This window comes from Colius striatus, chromosome 12, assembly GCF_028858725.1.
Source record: "Colius striatus isolate bColStr4 chromosome 12, bColStr4.1.hap1, whole genome shotgun sequence".
NCBI classification, from domain to species: Eukaryota; Metazoa; Chordata; class Aves; order Coliiformes; family Coliidae; genus Colius; species Colius striatus.
Genome location: NC_084770.1, coordinates 23,601,304 through 23,618,502, shown reverse-complemented (window position 1 = coordinate 23,618,502; position 17,199 = coordinate 23,601,304). Strand labels below are relative to the sequence as shown.

The following is a 17,199-nucleotide window of genomic DNA, read 5'->3' as shown; positions in this document are numbered from 1 at the left end:
TTTACAAAAAACATGAGCTTGGTTGTCAGTCTTAGGGGGAAAGTGGCATTTTGAAGGGCTGTAGCATGCTCGGGCCAAAGATCTTCCCTACTTGTATGTCACGGGATGAGATTTTGAAAGCAATGTCTAACAGCAAATCTGTTGGTGACAATTTACTGTGTCAAGATCCTACACCAGAGTCTGATACTGATGAAAAGGTATTTCAGCAAACAGAAGATCAGCGTAGGGGATGAACTAGTAACTTTACCAGCCTGTAGCTTAGCATTAATAGAGCAGCATATCTTGCTCCTGATGTGAAATGAGAACATTTCTGGTTCCAGATCCACAAATCAAGTTAATTAGAAGGTGAATTAAAGACATCCTCCTGTCTTGAGAACAAAACTTCTGGGAGCATGGCTGGTTTGCCTATTTTAAATGCCATGCTTGTGCTGGCACGTGTCCAGGGAGCAAAGTAGTCTTGAGTGTAAACAGATTGTAAGAGTTGGCTGTTTGGAGCATTTGTCAGCCTGCTCTCCAAAGCACTCCCTGGCTCATTTCTTTTAAACTATTTATTATTTTATGCCTGGATATATTTAGTGTTTGAAAACAAAATAAAAACCAGCCTAAACCCCACAAGACCAGAAGCAACAAAAAACCACACTCAGGGCCACAGCAGAAAGGCTTTTCATAGCTACCAACATTGTTTGGGATTTAACTCTTGATAGGAAAAAAGCAGAAAGCACAGAAGCCAGATAAGTATCAGTCACCTCACTGGCTGTACTTTGCATCCACGTACAGCCTGTCTTCTACTCAGAAATTACATGCTTCACTTCCTCAAGTCAAGCTCCTCCTCTTCCTCGCAGCTGGATTTGATGATCTTGAAGGTCTTTTCTGACCTAGATAATTCTGTAGCTGGTGGAAGGATGGGGAATGGAGGTGCTCCCGCTGCAGGGCCAGTGTGGAAGTTTGTCTAAAAAGCACGAGGAAGGACGGAGGGTCCTTTGCAGCCCCAGTTATTTATTGCAAATGACACTGTTTCTAATATAAAAATATTGGGACCCTGCTACTAGTTCCTATATTGGGGAAGAGACCTTTGTTTCCAATCCAGATCTGTCTGATGCGATAGGCAGCAGGAAGGCAGTGCTGCTACCCCCAAACGCTGGGATGAAAAACGAGCAGAGAGGATGCCTTATCTCCAAACTGGGGAGAGAAGAGATTGTCCATATGTTTCCCACACTTCCTCTGATCCAGATAACACTTAACAAATTAAAGCAGCCTCATTCTTCCCAAACAAAATGCAATGCTCTTGCACCCAAAAACTTTTAAAACAATATTTTTTTCCAAAATGGAGCCAGAGACCTGACCAAAACCCAGAAAAGTAATGACCAGAGTCAAGTGTCTGGCCAGGCAAATGTCTGCTGTAATAAGGCAATACAAGAGCTACTTCACCCTTCAACACAGGAAAACAGCAGCATGGGATCAGGTCAGGTCTGTTCAGATGGAAACGGCCTTGACTTTTCGTTTTTTAGTGGGGGGACAAAACTAAAAAGTAGAACTCGGGAAGCTCCAAAAGGATACTTGATTTTCCCCCTCAGTTTTGTATTTTACTAGATGGTCATTGGAATGTGTAGCTTCAGTTTAATGTGTTGGCTTCCTTTTTTTTTTCTTCCCTGCTGTCATTCATCATCATTCCTATTCCACAGCTGGAAAGCGCAGACTGAACTGCCCAGCTCCACATGCAGCGTGGTGTCAGGGCTCCTCTCCTCCCTTGCTGCTGCCTGCTCTCAGCACACATGCTCTCCAAGGGCTGCAGTGGCTCTTCATCAGGGCAGATAAAGCACAGGCTGCTGTTCTATCCTTCACAGGGGCCAGCCATTCTTCCCCATCTTTAAAGGCAGCCTCTTCTCACACCTACCTGATTGGCAGCAGGCTGGGCTGGGTGACCCTGAGGCTGTCTGTGCCAGAAGCAGGGCTGCCCCTCGTTTCGGGTCCAAGGTGCTGGGACTGGTTTTGGCCATGGGAAAGCAGGAACTGGGAGCACTGGGACTCCCCCAGAGCTGCCTCTGTGGGTGGCAGCTCTGGGCTCACCCTGAGCCTATCCCTCAACCACAGGCCCCAACATGACCTGCCAACACAAAGGGGATTTCTAGGCTTTAAAGTCTCTCAGCTCAGTGAAATATCCTAGAATAGCAGCTGAACCCAGCATTCCCAAAGAGAGGGTGGCTTTAAAGCTTCCAGCTGGGTATGAGAGATCTCAACCCCTGCTGTCACTAGATTTGGAGAAAACACGCTGCAGGTTATTGCTCAGATTTCCAGGTCTGCCCCGTCCCTTTTGGAAGGGAAATGTTTAACCATATCTGTAATTCTTAGCAATTGCTGTGTGAAAATAATAAGAACCTCAGAGCATTCGTGTGTTAGGAAGGGTTGGGACATCCACTACTTGACAGAACAGGGCCTGAAAGAGCACAGCACAGACAAGAACTCTTACACTTCTGCTTCTTGCTCAAATGTCTTTTTAGCACAAAATGGCTATTAATGGGAGTTATTTCTCCGCTCCCAAAAAAGCAGAAATCCTTTGTTTAAAAAGAAACCCAAATGCAGCAAACAACCAACAAGCAAACTCTGATTCTAAGCTTGGAGCCTTCCAGCACTGTGGAGGATATTTGGTTTTGGAAGCACAGTTTGCTTTGTCCGTGCACCATTTGCATAATTATGAACTTATATTATTGACTCAAAAAATGAAGTAACACGGGGCTGTTTACAAACTCTGAGCATCTGCACCCCCTGTGCTGCCAGGCTGAGTGTCTGCTGGGCAGAGCGCAGCGGGTGATGGTGCTGGGGCCAGCTGCCCGGGGCTGGCGAGTGGCTCCCTGCTCCCTGGCACCCGCTGCCCTGCTCCCAGAGGCCCCTGGAGCGGCTCCTCCACTGTGAGGCTTCTCTTTCAGGCTTTGACTCGAGGCTTGCTGCTCTCTTAGGCTCTCTGTATTCAAAGTGTAAACCTTCAGGCTGTGTTTGCCCACCTTTCCCACTCCCAGATGCTCTTTATGAAGTGGCATCCCAATCACAATAATGAAAGATAAATTATCTATTACAATAAGCAATAGCAGAGCCCTCAGACACCACAGTAGTGCTTCAGCCGTGTAACAGGGGTGCCAGTTTATGTCTCTGTGGCCCTCGGGCTGCTGTGGGAGGGAAGGAGTTGGAGCTCAGCCAGGGAGCCCTGTTCCCCATCCCTTTCCCAGCCCCACTGTCTGCAGCACCAGGTGCTTCTCTCCTCCTGAGGCTTCCCAAGCAGCTGCTGTGCCATGCAAGGGGCTCTTCAGAGCTTCTTCACAGGAAGCACTAATTGAACATCTCAGTGTATTTACCTTTCCAAGCCAAAAGCCCAGGTCCTGGAGTGCTGGGTGCAGGAGGCGGGCAGGGTGACACAGGGGTGGCTTTGCTCTGCTGCTGTGTGGCAGGAGCCCTGTCTGCAGATGCATGCCCTCGGGATGGCACACGTGGCCCTGGCACAGCCCTGGGAACAGACGCCCTCGTGGTCCTCTCTGAAGATCCTTCCTCCACAGAGTTAGCAACTGCTAATGACATTTGCAGGGGGAAAAAGCCATTTTGCCGAGCTCTTCTGCTTTTGCACGCTGTGCTGCTCTCTGGCATCACGTTCCCGTGTTTGCGATACAGGCATCTCCACAGCAACAAGTCCCAGGCGGGGTGATGACTTCAGCTGGGGAGCACGCAGGAAGCGCCGTGGGCTGCCAGAGCACTGGGGATGTTGTTCCAGTGCGGACACACGAGGCAGCCGGCGACGCTGCCCGGGGTCTGGGCTCTCCTGCCCCCCCTCAGCCCCTGCTGGAGGGAACAGAGGCTCGAGAGGCAAAAAAGCCCTTCCAAAGGAACCCTGTACTTTGAGGAATAAGGCCTAAGAAAGACCTCAGGCTTTGGACAACTCTTTAGGAGTGATAATAACAGAACAGGAGGAAAGTTGGACAGACGGCGTTGTCATCTGACCTGCTGCCATAAATCTCCCCAAGCAGCCTGGTGCTGATGACGCTCTGTCTTGGTGCAAAAGAAACACAGCGAGGCAAACCACAGTCTAAACAAAGACAAGCCAACAAGTTTGGCTTTAATCAATTAATAAACAGTTTTACTCATCAGAGCATGAAGACTTCCCCAGCTGCGTATCTGACACAGGGAAAGCACACAGGCTCTGCTCTGAGCGTTTGGTAAGCCCAAGTGCTAATATCCCACTGAAGAGCCAAAAAGGGGTGATGGCTGCCAACACACTGTGCCCAGCTCTGCAGAAGCTGTACAGCAAACAAGGAAATCTCTTTGGGCAACTCAGCCCTGATTTTTCAGGCCAGGAGCCCTCTCTGGGGATGTCTCCATCCTGACAGAGCCCTCGAGGGCACGCTGGACTCCTGTGCAGGCAGCTGGCACACCTGGGAAACCTGTTGTAGCTGTGGTGAAAACTTCTGGGTACCTTTCACTCTCATTGGTTGTGCTCTGGCCAGGTTACTGAACCTCTGCAAAGCCCAGGGAAATGCCCAGCATGCCTGTGCCTCGCCTGGAAAAAGTAGAGCTCCCTCACTCGTGGTACCTATGTCCCTGCAAAAAATGCACTAAATTCTGCACTAGGAACAGGCATCTCTGAGAGTGTTCCAAAGTCTTAGTCAAATCAAATCAGCTTATCGCTTGCATTCTGCTATTTATGTTTATTTTGTTATTTATTAGCAGCTGAAACCAAGACTTGGGATTTGGATCTTTGCAGCATCCCGGATCTGGCTTTACAGGATTGCTGGTCACTCAAAACAGAGAAGTACTTTTTTCTTGGAAGAAGGTAACTCCATTTTAACTTGCTCTGTTTACTGCATTAATTACATCAGTTGATTAAACTAATGATGCAAAGCCCTGAAGGGAAAGATTTCACTCTTGAAACTGCCAAAAAGGAAGTTTACCAAGCGCTCTGTGTGGTGTGGGGAGATCTGAGGTAACTGTCACACTTGTGAAGAGAGCAGAAACCCTGCCAGCCCTGCTCCTGCAGTTGTGTTCAGGAGCTTCAATGTTTTACACCAGTAGCTTCCAAAACTAAAATATAACCTGTGCAGTGCAAACTTCCTTCATCCTTTCCATCATAGAAAAACAGGAACACGCGTGAAGTTTGTGGGCTTGGACTTTTGCCCTCCTCAAACAAGTGCTAGCTCTATGAGCATTTAAAAAGCCCCTGTTTAGGGGATGTCTGTAGCACCAATTCCCTTATAATAGTTAACACATTGTAATGTGCTACAAATTAAAGAGCAATTAACACTCAAAGACTGAATGTGTTCCCCGCTGCAGCTGCTGTGGATCAAAGGCTCGCACGTGGGCAGTTATAGTGGCAGCGTCTGATCTCACTCAGTCGTGTCCCTCAGCTTAAACAATCCTGACACGGTTGAACAGTGTCTGCACGAGGGGTTTGGCCCTGGCTGACAGAATGAGAGCCTGTCCTCACGGCTGGAGGAGGAGCAGCTGGATGTGGGGCAGGGGTTCGGCACTCCTGGGCTGCAGCTCTCCCACAAAACATCTCAGTGAGTCATTACAAAACCCTTCCTAGGGTTTTCCAGGGGCTTTTGTAAGCCTGGTTTGTATATCATCTCCTCATTTCCAGGGATAAAGATGAAAGATGGTGTTATGTGCAGTGCCAAAGTATCAAACTTGGAGCATCCCGCTTCCTAAAGAACAACTTTTAGTACTTTGTCCTGGAGGAATCGGTAGTTAAGTCTGTCTGCCTGCAAAGCAAACGTAAGCAGAGTGCAGTAAAGATATTGTGCTTCACACTCTATTTCTGCTCTTTCTGACCAACAGATCTTTGAAAGATGCTGTCTGCAATGCCCTTATCTTTGGAAGAGGCCAGCAGCAGTAGCAAGAGCTTAAACTCCTTCAGAGAAGGGGGAAGTTGGGGGCTGCTGCCAAGGGAGAGGGAGTGAGGGCCAGCGCTGCCCCACTGCTCCCGCAGCAGGAAGCTCTCCCTGCAGCCAGCCTACGATGCCAGTGTCTGACAGCAGTGCCAAAGGGAGCCCTGACACTGCTGTCACCTCTGTCCCCAGCACATGGGGCTACTCTGCTGCCAGGAGAGGCCATTGCCCAGCACTCACACTGCCTGGCTCCCATGGCTTTTGCCCTCCCACCGCCCCTCGGCCTTCAGTGACACTGATACCAGTGACCAGGTTTGGAGAAACTCTGTTTTGCTATGAGGCAGCTCTTGCAGTGGCCTGGGCGAGGAAGCTGTGCTGCTGCAGATCCCTCCTCCCCACCCCTGGGGCAGCTGTCTCTGCTGTCAGGGCAGTGGGCGAGTGGGGCTGCCTGGGGCTGTGCCCTGGACAGTGTGTGCCCTGAGAGGGGTGAGTGGCTGTTGTGAAGCTGTTCTGTGAGCTCATGTACCATCCTGGAGGATGAGATGGTGAACTTCTGTGCCTTGACAGCACGACAGCAGTAAAGGGAGATGCTGGTAGATGACTGGAAAGCAATAGCAAGAAATCCTGTTTGTAATTACTGCTAGTGTTGACTGCAGCATCCCTTTGTGGTGGTTTCCAGGCTGCCTTTACCTGCAGGCTGTACTTCCAGCACACCCTGGAAGCACAGGCAGTTAAGAGAGGCAGCTCTTGAGAAACAGGCTGCTTTGCAAGCTTGGCTCTGGTGCATCGTGCCCTGCAAATGCACGGCCCTGTTGTGCCGTGTGTGGAAAGCGGCTTCAACATGCAGTGCAGAGACCAGACAGCGCTTCCGCTGCAGCAGAGCCCGCGCTGCTGCTCCCCAGCTGCCACCCACGCAGCCCCTCGCTGAGCAGTGCCTACCCCAGGAGGCCTGTGAGCTGCTGCTCGGTGTCACGGAGCCTGGCAGTGAGCAGCGCAGCCGGGGGGCACAGCAGCTCCCTCCCTGGGCTGCGCAAGGGACGTTTCTAGCAAGCTCCTGCTCTGCAGGGCTTTAGGTGGAAGGGCTGCTGCTCCTGCAGGAAGCCTGGAGATGGGGGTGGCCGCAGCACAAACAACACAACTGGTTCTGAGTGTGCCGGTTGGGCAGCTGTTATCTGTGGCTCCCAGCAGGAAGGGAGCCCTGTGGCACCGCCCCAGCCATTGCCCCATTTCCAGGGGCTGCGGGCCAGGGCCTGGAGCAGCTGCCTGTGGGCAGATTAACGGGGTGCAGCGGAGGCAGCTTCAACCCGTGTGTTTGTGCCTGAGACTCAAGCTGCCCCGGCAGTGAGCTGTGCTGTGGCTGCAGACGGGGCTGCCATGCAAAAGCACTTCCCCTCACATCTCCCTTCTCATTAGCTGAAAGTAATTTTTGCTGCTTTAAGAAGACAGCAATGCAAACCGCAGCCCGTCGCCATGGTTACCGCTATGCTACTGCAAAGAGCTTATTTCACATCCTTCGACCTGTAGGGTTTGGAAAGCGTGATTCTTGTGGCCTTTCACCGTTTCCCCCTCCCCAGGCCGCCGTCGCGCCGCTGCAGGCAAAGGCAGGTTGCAATTGGCCCAGCGCTGCCAGGGAGGCGAGGACTGTGCCACCGGGCGCTGCTGCAGCTGCAGCTCACTCCAACGCGTGCCACGGCCCCAGGTAAGGACCACGCTCTGTGCCCCCGCCGAGGCCCCTGCCCACCTTGCTCCTCCATGGCACAGCAGTGTGCTGGGCTATGGGATGCTGCTGGGAGAGCTGGGTTGCTTTATTAGGTCTGCGTTTTGCTGCTCTTACTCCAGCACTTGCTGTCTGGAGAGAAGTTGGGGAAGATTTAAATAAGGTGTCAAAGCAGCGAGCGCTACATGTAAGGTTTTGTTACACAAAGTTTAAGTAATGAAACTTTGCAGAGTACTAAAAGTAGTGGTCAGGTTTCAAAGGGGAACTTTCCTGGCACTTGCTGGGGGCACAGCAGGACCCTCATGGCACAGAGCTCCCCTGGGACCCCGTGTGAGCCACGACCCCCTCCCAGGACCACGTGGGATAGGCCTGGCGCGAGAGCCGGGTGCTGCAGTGCTCCCAGGTCCCTCTTTCTCTTTTCTTTCTGGTTTCCTTGTTATTTTGTCAGCCCACCTCCTGTGGCACTTACTGCTCTGGAAAAGTTGACAGATGTTTCCCATGCTTTGGAGAGCCCCATGGGCTGTTTGGACAGTTTGCTCTCTCTTCTGGTGGCGCAGGGGCTGGGCTGGGTGCTCACGTTGAGCCATCGCCGCCATAGCTGTGCTGCAGCTGGGGCTGAGCACGGGTCTCCTCTAGCCCTGGGTGAGGTGGGTGGATGTCCTCCCGAACCAACCTTCTCCAACTCTTCTCTGTCTCCCTGGGAGAATGACGTGAATCCCCTGCAAGTGAGCCCTCAGCTCCCTGCCATGAAACTTGCCGCTGCTGGGGAATGTGTTGGCGCTGCTGGGGACCCAATGCACTGTTGTTGGGTCCCAGGCAGAGTCCCCCTGGGCTGAGCCTCCGTGGAGCTGAGTGTGGGGGTGGCTCTTGGCACTGTATTTGGGCTCGGTGTGAACTGAAGACCGATGGAGAACAGAAAGTGTGAAAGATGTAGCGCACAGAACAGATACTTGCTGTGGAATTAGCAGTCTGGGTTCTGCTCATTCACGTGCTTGTAGGCTGGTGGAGTTTTCAAGCACGGTATTATTTTTAACAAAAACTTTGTCACTTGATAGCTGCAGGAGGCTTTGAAGTAAGAGGACAACACAGTGGAAGGGCCAAGCCTGAAATCTGTATGTTGCCTTTAGTAAAACGCACATGCAGATAATATCCTTAACAGGAAAACAGCCCAGCTTGTAGCAGAGCAGTGCGGAAGCGCTGGCCTCCACGCTGCCCCGAGCAGCAGAGGAAGTTCGTTACTGCACGAGCTGTGCTGCACAAGAGATGGAACCACTGCTTTCTTTATTATCAGGACTGAAATGTAACGTCTTTGGGGAACTTGAGTTCCATGAGTGCTGGATGTGTAAAGGCATAAGGAGTGAATAATTTCTCCAGGATGGTAGTTGTGTTTAGACTGTGTTTGAAGTAACTTGTGTATCTGCCTTTGATGAAGGCCAGGCACAATTGCAGCTATTTGGTGTGACAGGGCTAGCAAGATGCTGAAGGCACTGGAACACCTTTCTTATGGAGAAAGGCTGTGGGGCTTGGGCCTGCTTAGCCTGGACAAGAGAAGGCTGAGGTGTGAACCATCAACACTTACAAGTACCTAAAGGGTGGGTGTCAGGAGGATGGGGGGACACTTTTTTCTGCAGTGTCCAGTGACAGGACAAGGGGTGATGGACAAAGGTTGGAACATAAAAAGTTCCATTTAAACACAAGGAGAAACTCCTTTGGTGCTGAGGTGAGGGAGCCCTGGCCCAGGCTGCCCAGGGAGGGTGTGGAGGCTCCTTCTCAGGAGGTTTCCAAACCCACCTGGACACGTTCCTGTGCCCTCTGAGTGAGGGGAACCTCCTTTAGCAGGGGGTTGGGCTGGAGCAGCTCTGCAGGGCCCTTCCAGCTCCCACCATGCTGTGATCTGGTGATAAAATGAAGCCACGAGACACATTTCAAGCTCAATGGATTTGCCCCGTGATTTTGACTTACCCATTTGACAGAGAGGGGTGAGGCAGCCCCTGGCACCCCTCGTGCCTGAGGGTTCTGCAGATGGTTCAGAGCTGAGCAGCCGGTGCTGCTGCTGTATAGGCTTGACCCGTGCTGCTCAGGGGCTCTGGATCTCACAGTGCAGTTACCCTAAGTGTAGTGTCACCAAGGAGAGAAGCTCTGCTGTTGGGTGCTTGTTTCCTGCCCAGCAGTGCCACAGGCACTGGGGCACAAGGGCCCCTCGAGGGCAGACAGTTCCTCTTGCCCAGCACCAGCTCCACAGCTGGCTGCAATCTGGAGACTTTCAGCTAGTTCTGAACTAAATGAGGTTCTTCACTGATTTTTCTGTTGTTGTTCTTTAGTAAAAGTTTGATTTACAGTCTGACTCAAGAAGGCACTGGGGTTGGGAGGCAGCAGGCTGCTGGGGGCTGCTCTCAGGGAGTAACCATGGAAAGGCAGTCGCTGAGCTGGTGCTTCAAGAAGCTGTAGTTTGTGCATTGTGGGTAACCTTCTCTTGCCCATACCGAATGTCTTGGGAAACCCATCTCTGAGGGAAGGCTAGAAATGATCTGTAAGGCATGCATAACACAAGTTCCTTAATTCTGCAGAGTATCTGTCACATTTGTACTGACAAAGAGAAACCTTAAACGCGGTTCCACCTCATGTACCTAATGCCATGACAGTCACAGCATGACCCATCACTCTGCTTTCCCAATAAACGTCTCCCTTCAGATCATTTGGAAGTGGGAGACACAGTGGGAAGTGCTTTTATTCTGCTTGAGGCGTAGCTGTGAAGAGCAGGGCACCCAGGACATGTTGGGTCCCACTGCTGTCCTTGCAGAGCTTCTGCCAGCCTAAGCTGGGGTACTGCTGCCCTGCAGCCTTCCTCGCTGCGTTTCAGAGGGAAGGGCAGGGAATCATTGCACAACTTTTGGAGGTCAGTGTCTTGCTTCACTCGCTGCAGGACTGTGGTAGTTCAGTCAAGAGAGTTCCTCTTTTTTGCCTCCGTTGTAACAACATGTAGTGACTCAGATACATAAAATGTCTCTCAGAGTACTTTCTCTCTACACAATGTGTTTCTCTTTTTCCCTTGTCTCCCAATTTATGAGTCTGGGTTTGAGTGACATATGAAGCTAAGTGCTCACTGACATATTTCTTTATCGTTCTCTGCTGGAAGACAATTAGTCCATCGTCCTGTTTGGTATCCCAGATGGTTATGATCATTATCACATGATAATCTGGGAGGCCCCTGGATCTGGGGTTTCGCTATGATTTCCTCTTTGCCATGCTCTGCCTGGACATCGTGTTACTGCAGAGCATATGCTTGGCATCTGTGTTCTTGGGGTTTAACCCCCTGTAACCTACATAAAACTGATGTGAAAATAGGACACACTTGCTTTATAGGATATATAGAGAGGACATCACAGATGAACAACATAAACTGAACGATAAGGCAAACTGGCCCCGTGTCTTGTCAAAGCAGGGATGTCTGTGAGCAGGGCTCGCAGCGGAAGCCAGCACTAGGAGCAGGATGGCTGTTCCTGGCAGTGGAGAGAGGCTGGCAGGGCTCACAGGGGGATGGAGTGGGGGGCTGGCAGGGCTGCTGCAGTTGCAGGCAGGCAGGCAGTACTGAAGCCAGCAGGCAGGTCCTTACGTGCTGTGGTGAAAATGGACCTGAGGGAAAAATGAAACTAAATGAACCTAATGGAGCAGTGCAACTAAATAATGGCTGTGGGGCAAGGCCCTTCAACCAGGGAGTGGAGAGGGCTGAGGATGGGGCTGCGTGTCACTTGTGCAGCCAGGAGCGTCTCGGTGCCTGCACACCCGCGCTGCTGCAGCCACCAAGCCATGACAGGGAGGCACAGTTTCAACACCAGTTATTTGTTTAATTAAAAAGGCCATTTGTGCAGGCACTGGCCTACTGAAGGTCTTTAAGAGAAATCTGGGCAGTGAGGCATTGGTAGAGAAAACTTTGTGCTGGGAACAACCGCTCTGAAAATGCCCAGTGTACTGATGTAAGCATACAGAGAGGAAACAGCCTCACGTACCTCTTTGTGATAGAACAGAAACAGGAAGAGCAACAAATGATCCATTACAATGTTTGTTCCCAGAGACTATCAAGGCGTGTGCAGCCAGTGCTGAAGTTATCTGAGCAGTGCATCTGCACCACCGCCGCTTTATATAACGACAGGCAAAGCCATGTCAAAGTATGACGGGGTACGAGTCGTCAGGAGTTTCTTACTGACCTGGATTAAACTGCTTTGAAACACAGCTGCAAATTCATGGCATATTTTCCTGAAAGAAAAAAGAATGTTTGCTTATGTCATTTCAATCTCCAGGTTCTATAAAAAAGCCCCAAAAAGATAAACAGAAAACATCAGCGAGCTGTCCCCGTGGGTGACGTGCCTCGCTCCCCTCGGCCTGGGCAGCTCCCTGGGAGGGTTCAGAGGTGCTGCACAGGCTGTTGCAGGGTGTGATTAGAGCACAAGAAAAGAAAAGTTAATTATCTTCGTGCCAGGCTGTATAATAGAACAAAAAGCATGAAGAAGGAAACAGTTGAATCTCACATCTCTTGAGCAGGTAATATTATTTGTCTCCCAATGAGGAATTATTCATTAAAGCTGAACAGCACCTTATCACCTCATTGCACAAAACATAACTCTCTGCTTAGTTCAGCCCTGAGTACAGATCAGGGAAAAAGGCACAGCTAAAGGCAAATTTCTTCTATTCTCCGAGCCTAATAAATGTCAAAGCAAACAGCAACGTGGCAGGGGTTATTGTGTTTGAGGCTGAAGGATGTGCTGGATGTAACTCTGAGTGATCATCTGAAATTTCAGAAGTCAACAGCAGCTCGCTGTCTGTAATTGAATAAAAGCAGCATTCATCTGCACCAGAGATGCCACTTTAGCATTGATTTTTTTCATTAGTGAGGTAAAAATAAACGTGTTCTGGAACAACTGGGTATGGGTAATGAGTGATGCTCAGAATTACAAACACGGGATACAAGATCTGGGGGGAAAGGACAAGCATGAGAGGGAGAAGATGGAAACACCGAGTTCCAGCAGAATTGCAACCCCCAGTGTGTTTGGTAGGAAAAATGAAGTCAGAGGAAGGCGTCTGTGTTGACAGAGATGTTTTACATGAGCAAGCTACACTCCTGATACCAGAGATAAGCCCTTTGCCTCTTCCCTTGCCTTTTCTGATGTTGTTGTGCCTTATAGTTTCCCTCTAGCTGCTGTTCATGTTGACTGGGGATGGACATCAGCCTCGCAGCTTACAGAAATAGCAATCCAAACTCAGAGTAAAGTCACCAAGGAGCGGACAGGGAGCAGGGCAGAGGTGGTCTGACTATCTGGTGTTTAGACACAAAAGGTGAGTGGGAAGAGAGATGAGGGGCATGGGCTGTCCCAAGTAGCACCTGTGCGTTAAATCAGGCCCGGGCTAGACCTGGGCACTGGCCTGAGCTGCTGGGGAGCTAGAAGGCAAACCAGACCAAATGTGACAACTTTAATCGTGGAAAAACCTTCTATAGTGTTTTGGGTTTAACCTCAGAAGCGTGTGGTGCCCAGCTCCTTGCAGCAGCCCTTGGCCCTGCCTCTCACCATGTGTGGTCTGGGTTATGCTGGCAGCACAACTCGTTCAGAGGAGTCACACTCTTTCTCTGTGAGCACTCATGTATTTGATGGGTCTTAATTTTCACAACCAAAATGAGGAGAAAGCTCTATGGAGGTGGAGCTGTGAGGGTTAGGCTTGCCTGGTTTATGTTGCTTTCCAGCCTAAGAGCAGTTTGAGTCTCTGTGGGAACTGTTCCTCCTGCTGGGCACCAGCCCAGGCTGCAGCACCCACGGGAGCTGCTGCGGCAGAGCCCGTGCTGAGGGCAAAGAAGGCATCTCCTTACCTTGACTGTTTGGCCTACCCTTACATTTAGTAACAGGGACCAGGTCAGGAGCACTCGCCACAAATTAAGAGTTCTCTGAACTGTTCCCCATGGAAGAAATGAGAAATTGAGATGAAAATTGTAAGGAAAACAGAGTTTTTTAAAATGTGTGTGTCTATTCACTGAAATACACTCAGCTTTATCCATGCACAGTGGCCTCATGTGAGATACTACTTGGGAAAAAAATACTGAGCAAAATGTCTCCTGGAATCAGTGCAAATATTTGTGGAGTTTGGGAGTGAGTTTGGCTGAGATGTGACTGCTGCCTCGGTATCTAAAGGCAAAGAGGGAGAATCCTGCTACTGATTTTATTAAGCTGGTAAAAACACAGAGAACTGAAAATCCTTGTTTTCAAAGGCATGGGAATCTTTTGTGGCAAATAGGAGGGGGAAAAAAAGGAATTACCAGTGTAAGAGCTATATTGTGAGCCTCAGGGTGGAACAGGCTGCACACTATAAAGGGAAGTGTACATCAAAAGGAGTAAACCCCGGCAGGGTCAGAGGAAGAAAGAGCTAGAAGAGAGATCGCAAAAGGTCACTTAATCTGTTCCCTTGCCCCAGGCAGGGTGGAGTATACCTAACTCACTCTTCAGATGAGTGTCTATCCTTCATCTAGTACCCTTGCCAGTCCCCCTTTTTTTCTCCCAGTAAGTCCAGCCTGAATCTCTCTCCCTGCAGTTTAAGCCCATCTCCTTGCCCTCACCACCATAAATAGAGAGATGAGATTGTTCCCAGCTCTTTATAGTACCCTCAAGCCTTGAGAGGTGGTTGCTGTGCCTCCTCCAGCCACGGCAGGCCGCTTCCCGTTCCTCCAGCCGTTCCGTCCCCACAGCCGTCCCGTGGGCCCGACCCGGTGTGTCCCCGCTGTCCTCCCTGCCTGGCAGCCTCTGCATTTTGCTCTATACCCTGCTCTTCTTCTGTCGCTTAGGTTAGTGCCACATTGTTTTGTGGTGATAACTTTGGCCTCGAGTCCTTCATGGGACACACGTGTGTTGTGTCTGACTACCTTGTGTCCCTGTAGCTCCTCTTCCCGCGCCGTGGGACGCACCGTGACAGCCGCTGAAGGGACGGGACTGCCAGGCAGCCGGGGAAGGTCGGAGGTTGTCCAGCCGGCGAGGCGGCTGCCGGCCCCGCGTGTTTGCCCGTGGGATCAGCACGGCCGGGGCTCTCCGCAGTAGCCGCGCTCAGCCCGCCGGGCCGGGCCGCTGAGAACGGCCGCTCTGCAATGCGCTGTTGGCCCGGGTAACAGTGAGCGGGACACGGCGTGAAAGCGCGGCCTCCCGCCCGCTCCGGAGCAGCAGCGCGGCCGCCTCGTTCGAGGAAAAGCGTTTTGAGGGGTGTCGGGTCTGGAGCAACCAGCACGCCGCTGGCAAACGCGGCCCGAGGCACCCGCGCTGCCCCGGGGCCGCCTGCGCTGCTCTGCCGGACACATTTTCCACTCGCCGCCCTCCCCCGCTCTGCTGCCGCCCTCCTCTTCCTCCGCGGCCGGAGGCGGCGGCGGGGCCGGGCACGTGTGCCGGGGCTCGGGCACCGTGACTCATGAGGCGCCGGGCTGCTCCGCCGCTGGGAGGATGAGGGAGGCGAGTCCCCGGGGGAGGGCCGCCCGCGACGCCTCCGCTCGTCACCCTCGCCTCGGGTTCGTGTCGCCCGGATCGCGGAGGCTGCTCCTGGCTTAGGTGAGCGCGGCCGGGCGGGCGCCCGGGCTCGGGGCTCCCCGCAGGGCCCAGACGGGGCCCAGGCGAGGCGCGGGGCCGCCCGCGGGGCCGCGGCCGGGACGCGCTTCCGGGCGGGGCGGGGGCGGTGGCGGAAGCGGGGCCGGGGCCGGCGCGGGGAGCCCGGGCCGCTGCCGCCGCCTCCCGCCCGCCCGCCGCGCCGGCGGCGCTGTCAGCATGAGTCCCTGACCGGGCCGGGCCGCCGCGGCCGCCACCGCCGTGCCCGGGCAGGGCCGCCGCCCGCCTGCCCGCGGGCATGCCAGAGGTGAGTGCCGGCGGGGCGGCGGCAGGTGCCCCCGGCGCGGCCCGGCCTCCCCCGGCGCGGCGGCGGGCCCCGCGGGCGGCGGCGCGGAGTGGGGAAGGCGCCAATGCGCTGCGCTGCGGCCGGGCCGCGGGCAGGGGCCGTCCTCGCCGGGGAGCCCGGAGCGCGGCGCGGCCCAGCCTGCCCGGGCGTCCCGCAGCCCGGCCGGGGCCGCTCGCCACGCGTGACCCGTCCCGGGAGCCGGGGGCCCCGCGCGGCCGTGCCGGGCAGCTGCGGGGGCGGGAGGCCGGGCCGGGATGTGCGTGGACGGGGCGGCGTTGCGGGAGGAGGTGGGGGGGGGCAGCCGTGACAGGCCGCGGGGCCGGGGCCAGCCGTGTCCGCGAGGGCTCCAAAAAAGCGCCATTATTGAGGTGAGATTTTGGAGAAGACGGCAACTTCAAAGGGACGTCGCCGGTCGGGGCGTGTGCACGGTGTGGAGCAGAATCGCGCCTCCCCGGGCGCTCCCCGCAGCACCTGGGCCCTTGGCAGGCTCTGGCTTCACTGCCTGGAAATAGCGGGGGTTTTCGCTTTGTTTTTTTGGGCGGTTGTTTTTGTTTTGTTTTTGAGAAGCTTCTTGAATTGAGAACTTTGCTTTGCATCTTGTTACTGCAAACAAAACCAGTGTGTTATGATATTAGAGTAGTGGAAGGCAAGAATGAAGGGCTGCTGTCTGTGGTTGTTTTAGAAAAGATATTACTTCTTTTAATAGGGGGAGTTGATTGTTTGAGGTGAGGAGTATATGCTGCAAAGCATGGGAGTAACCGCAGGACACAGGTGACAAAGAAGCAGTGAAAGTGTGAGAGAGCAGGGGTGTGATGGGCAGGAGAGAGCTGTGTAATGACTAATAGCATTGATTAATTAACTGGACTGTATCTTTAGCACTAAGGAAAAAAGGTTGTAATGAAATATCAACAGGTTCCAAAGTGACAGGAAAACAATTTGCATAATGAATAATTAACCGATGGTACTTGGTGCTGCTGGGGAGGTTTGAGGGTGAGAGCCTCAGGGTGGGCTCTTGGAAGCTGTGATGGATCGTGGGCTCCCGCAGGGTCTGTCTCCTTGTGTGTGGTGCTAACCCTTGCTGGATCTGCTGGCATGAAACGACGTTATGTCAATTTAGGGTAGATAAATGGCTTTCCTCAATTTGTGTCAGATCAGGAGTAGATCATTGTAAGAGAGAGCTGGATGTCTCTAGATTTAAAAGCTGGGCTTTTGAGTTACAAAACTTCTTTAGGCTTAGCTGCAACAAGAGCGGTTTCAATAGAAAAGCAATGGTGATGACTGAATGTTCTGAGTTTTATAAGCACCTGGTCTCCAGAGTTGAGGCAATTTTGCAGTGTATTGCCCTGCATGTTGTATATATGATTTAACAGTACTTGTACAGTCTGCCTAATTTGCACATCATGTAAAGGTCCAGGGTTGTGCAGTCATTATGTACTCAGGTACTGAGGAAAGATACAGGGCGATAGACTTCTTCATGTGATGTACGAGAGAGAAGGTGACAGGACGTACTTATTGTCTCATTTCCTTAAAGCTGTCATCAGTTTGTTGTGAATGGAAGGTAAGGGTCTGAGGCTGAGCATTTTTACGTGTAGCGTGAGGCAGTTGAATCAATGGGCAGAACTGAGGCATTGTGTGAGCAGCATGTGATTCCCTTGAATGGGACACAGAACCAAAGCTATCCCCTTGGTAGCTGCAGCAGAGGTT

At 52.5% G+C, this 17,199-nt stretch overlaps 1 protein-coding gene across 13 annotated transcripts in view; it reads left to right on the top strand.

The window, feature by feature from the left end:
* Positions 1–7,115: 7,115 nt before the first annotated feature.
* The window catches only part of MBNL1 (muscleblind like splicing regulator 1), a 91,460-nt gene continuing 81,376 nt past the window's right edge, over positions 7,116–17,199 (top strand). For 2 of the 13 annotated variants that reach the window (XM_062005348.1, XM_062005338.1), the window contains exon 1: positions 15,354–15,456. Coding sequence is in view for 1 of the 13 variants with exons in the window: in XM_062005349.1 (XP_061861333.1) it covers positions 15,448–15,456 (9 nt within the window). In the remaining 12 variants the exon portion in view is untranslated. Of the gene's footprint in view, positions 7,567–14,981; positions 15,156–15,346; positions 15,457–15,788; positions 15,864–17,199 lie in introns of those variants that run through there. The other 11 variants (XM_062005350.1, XM_062005345.1, XM_062005340.1 and 8 more) reach the window with 10 other exon arrangements.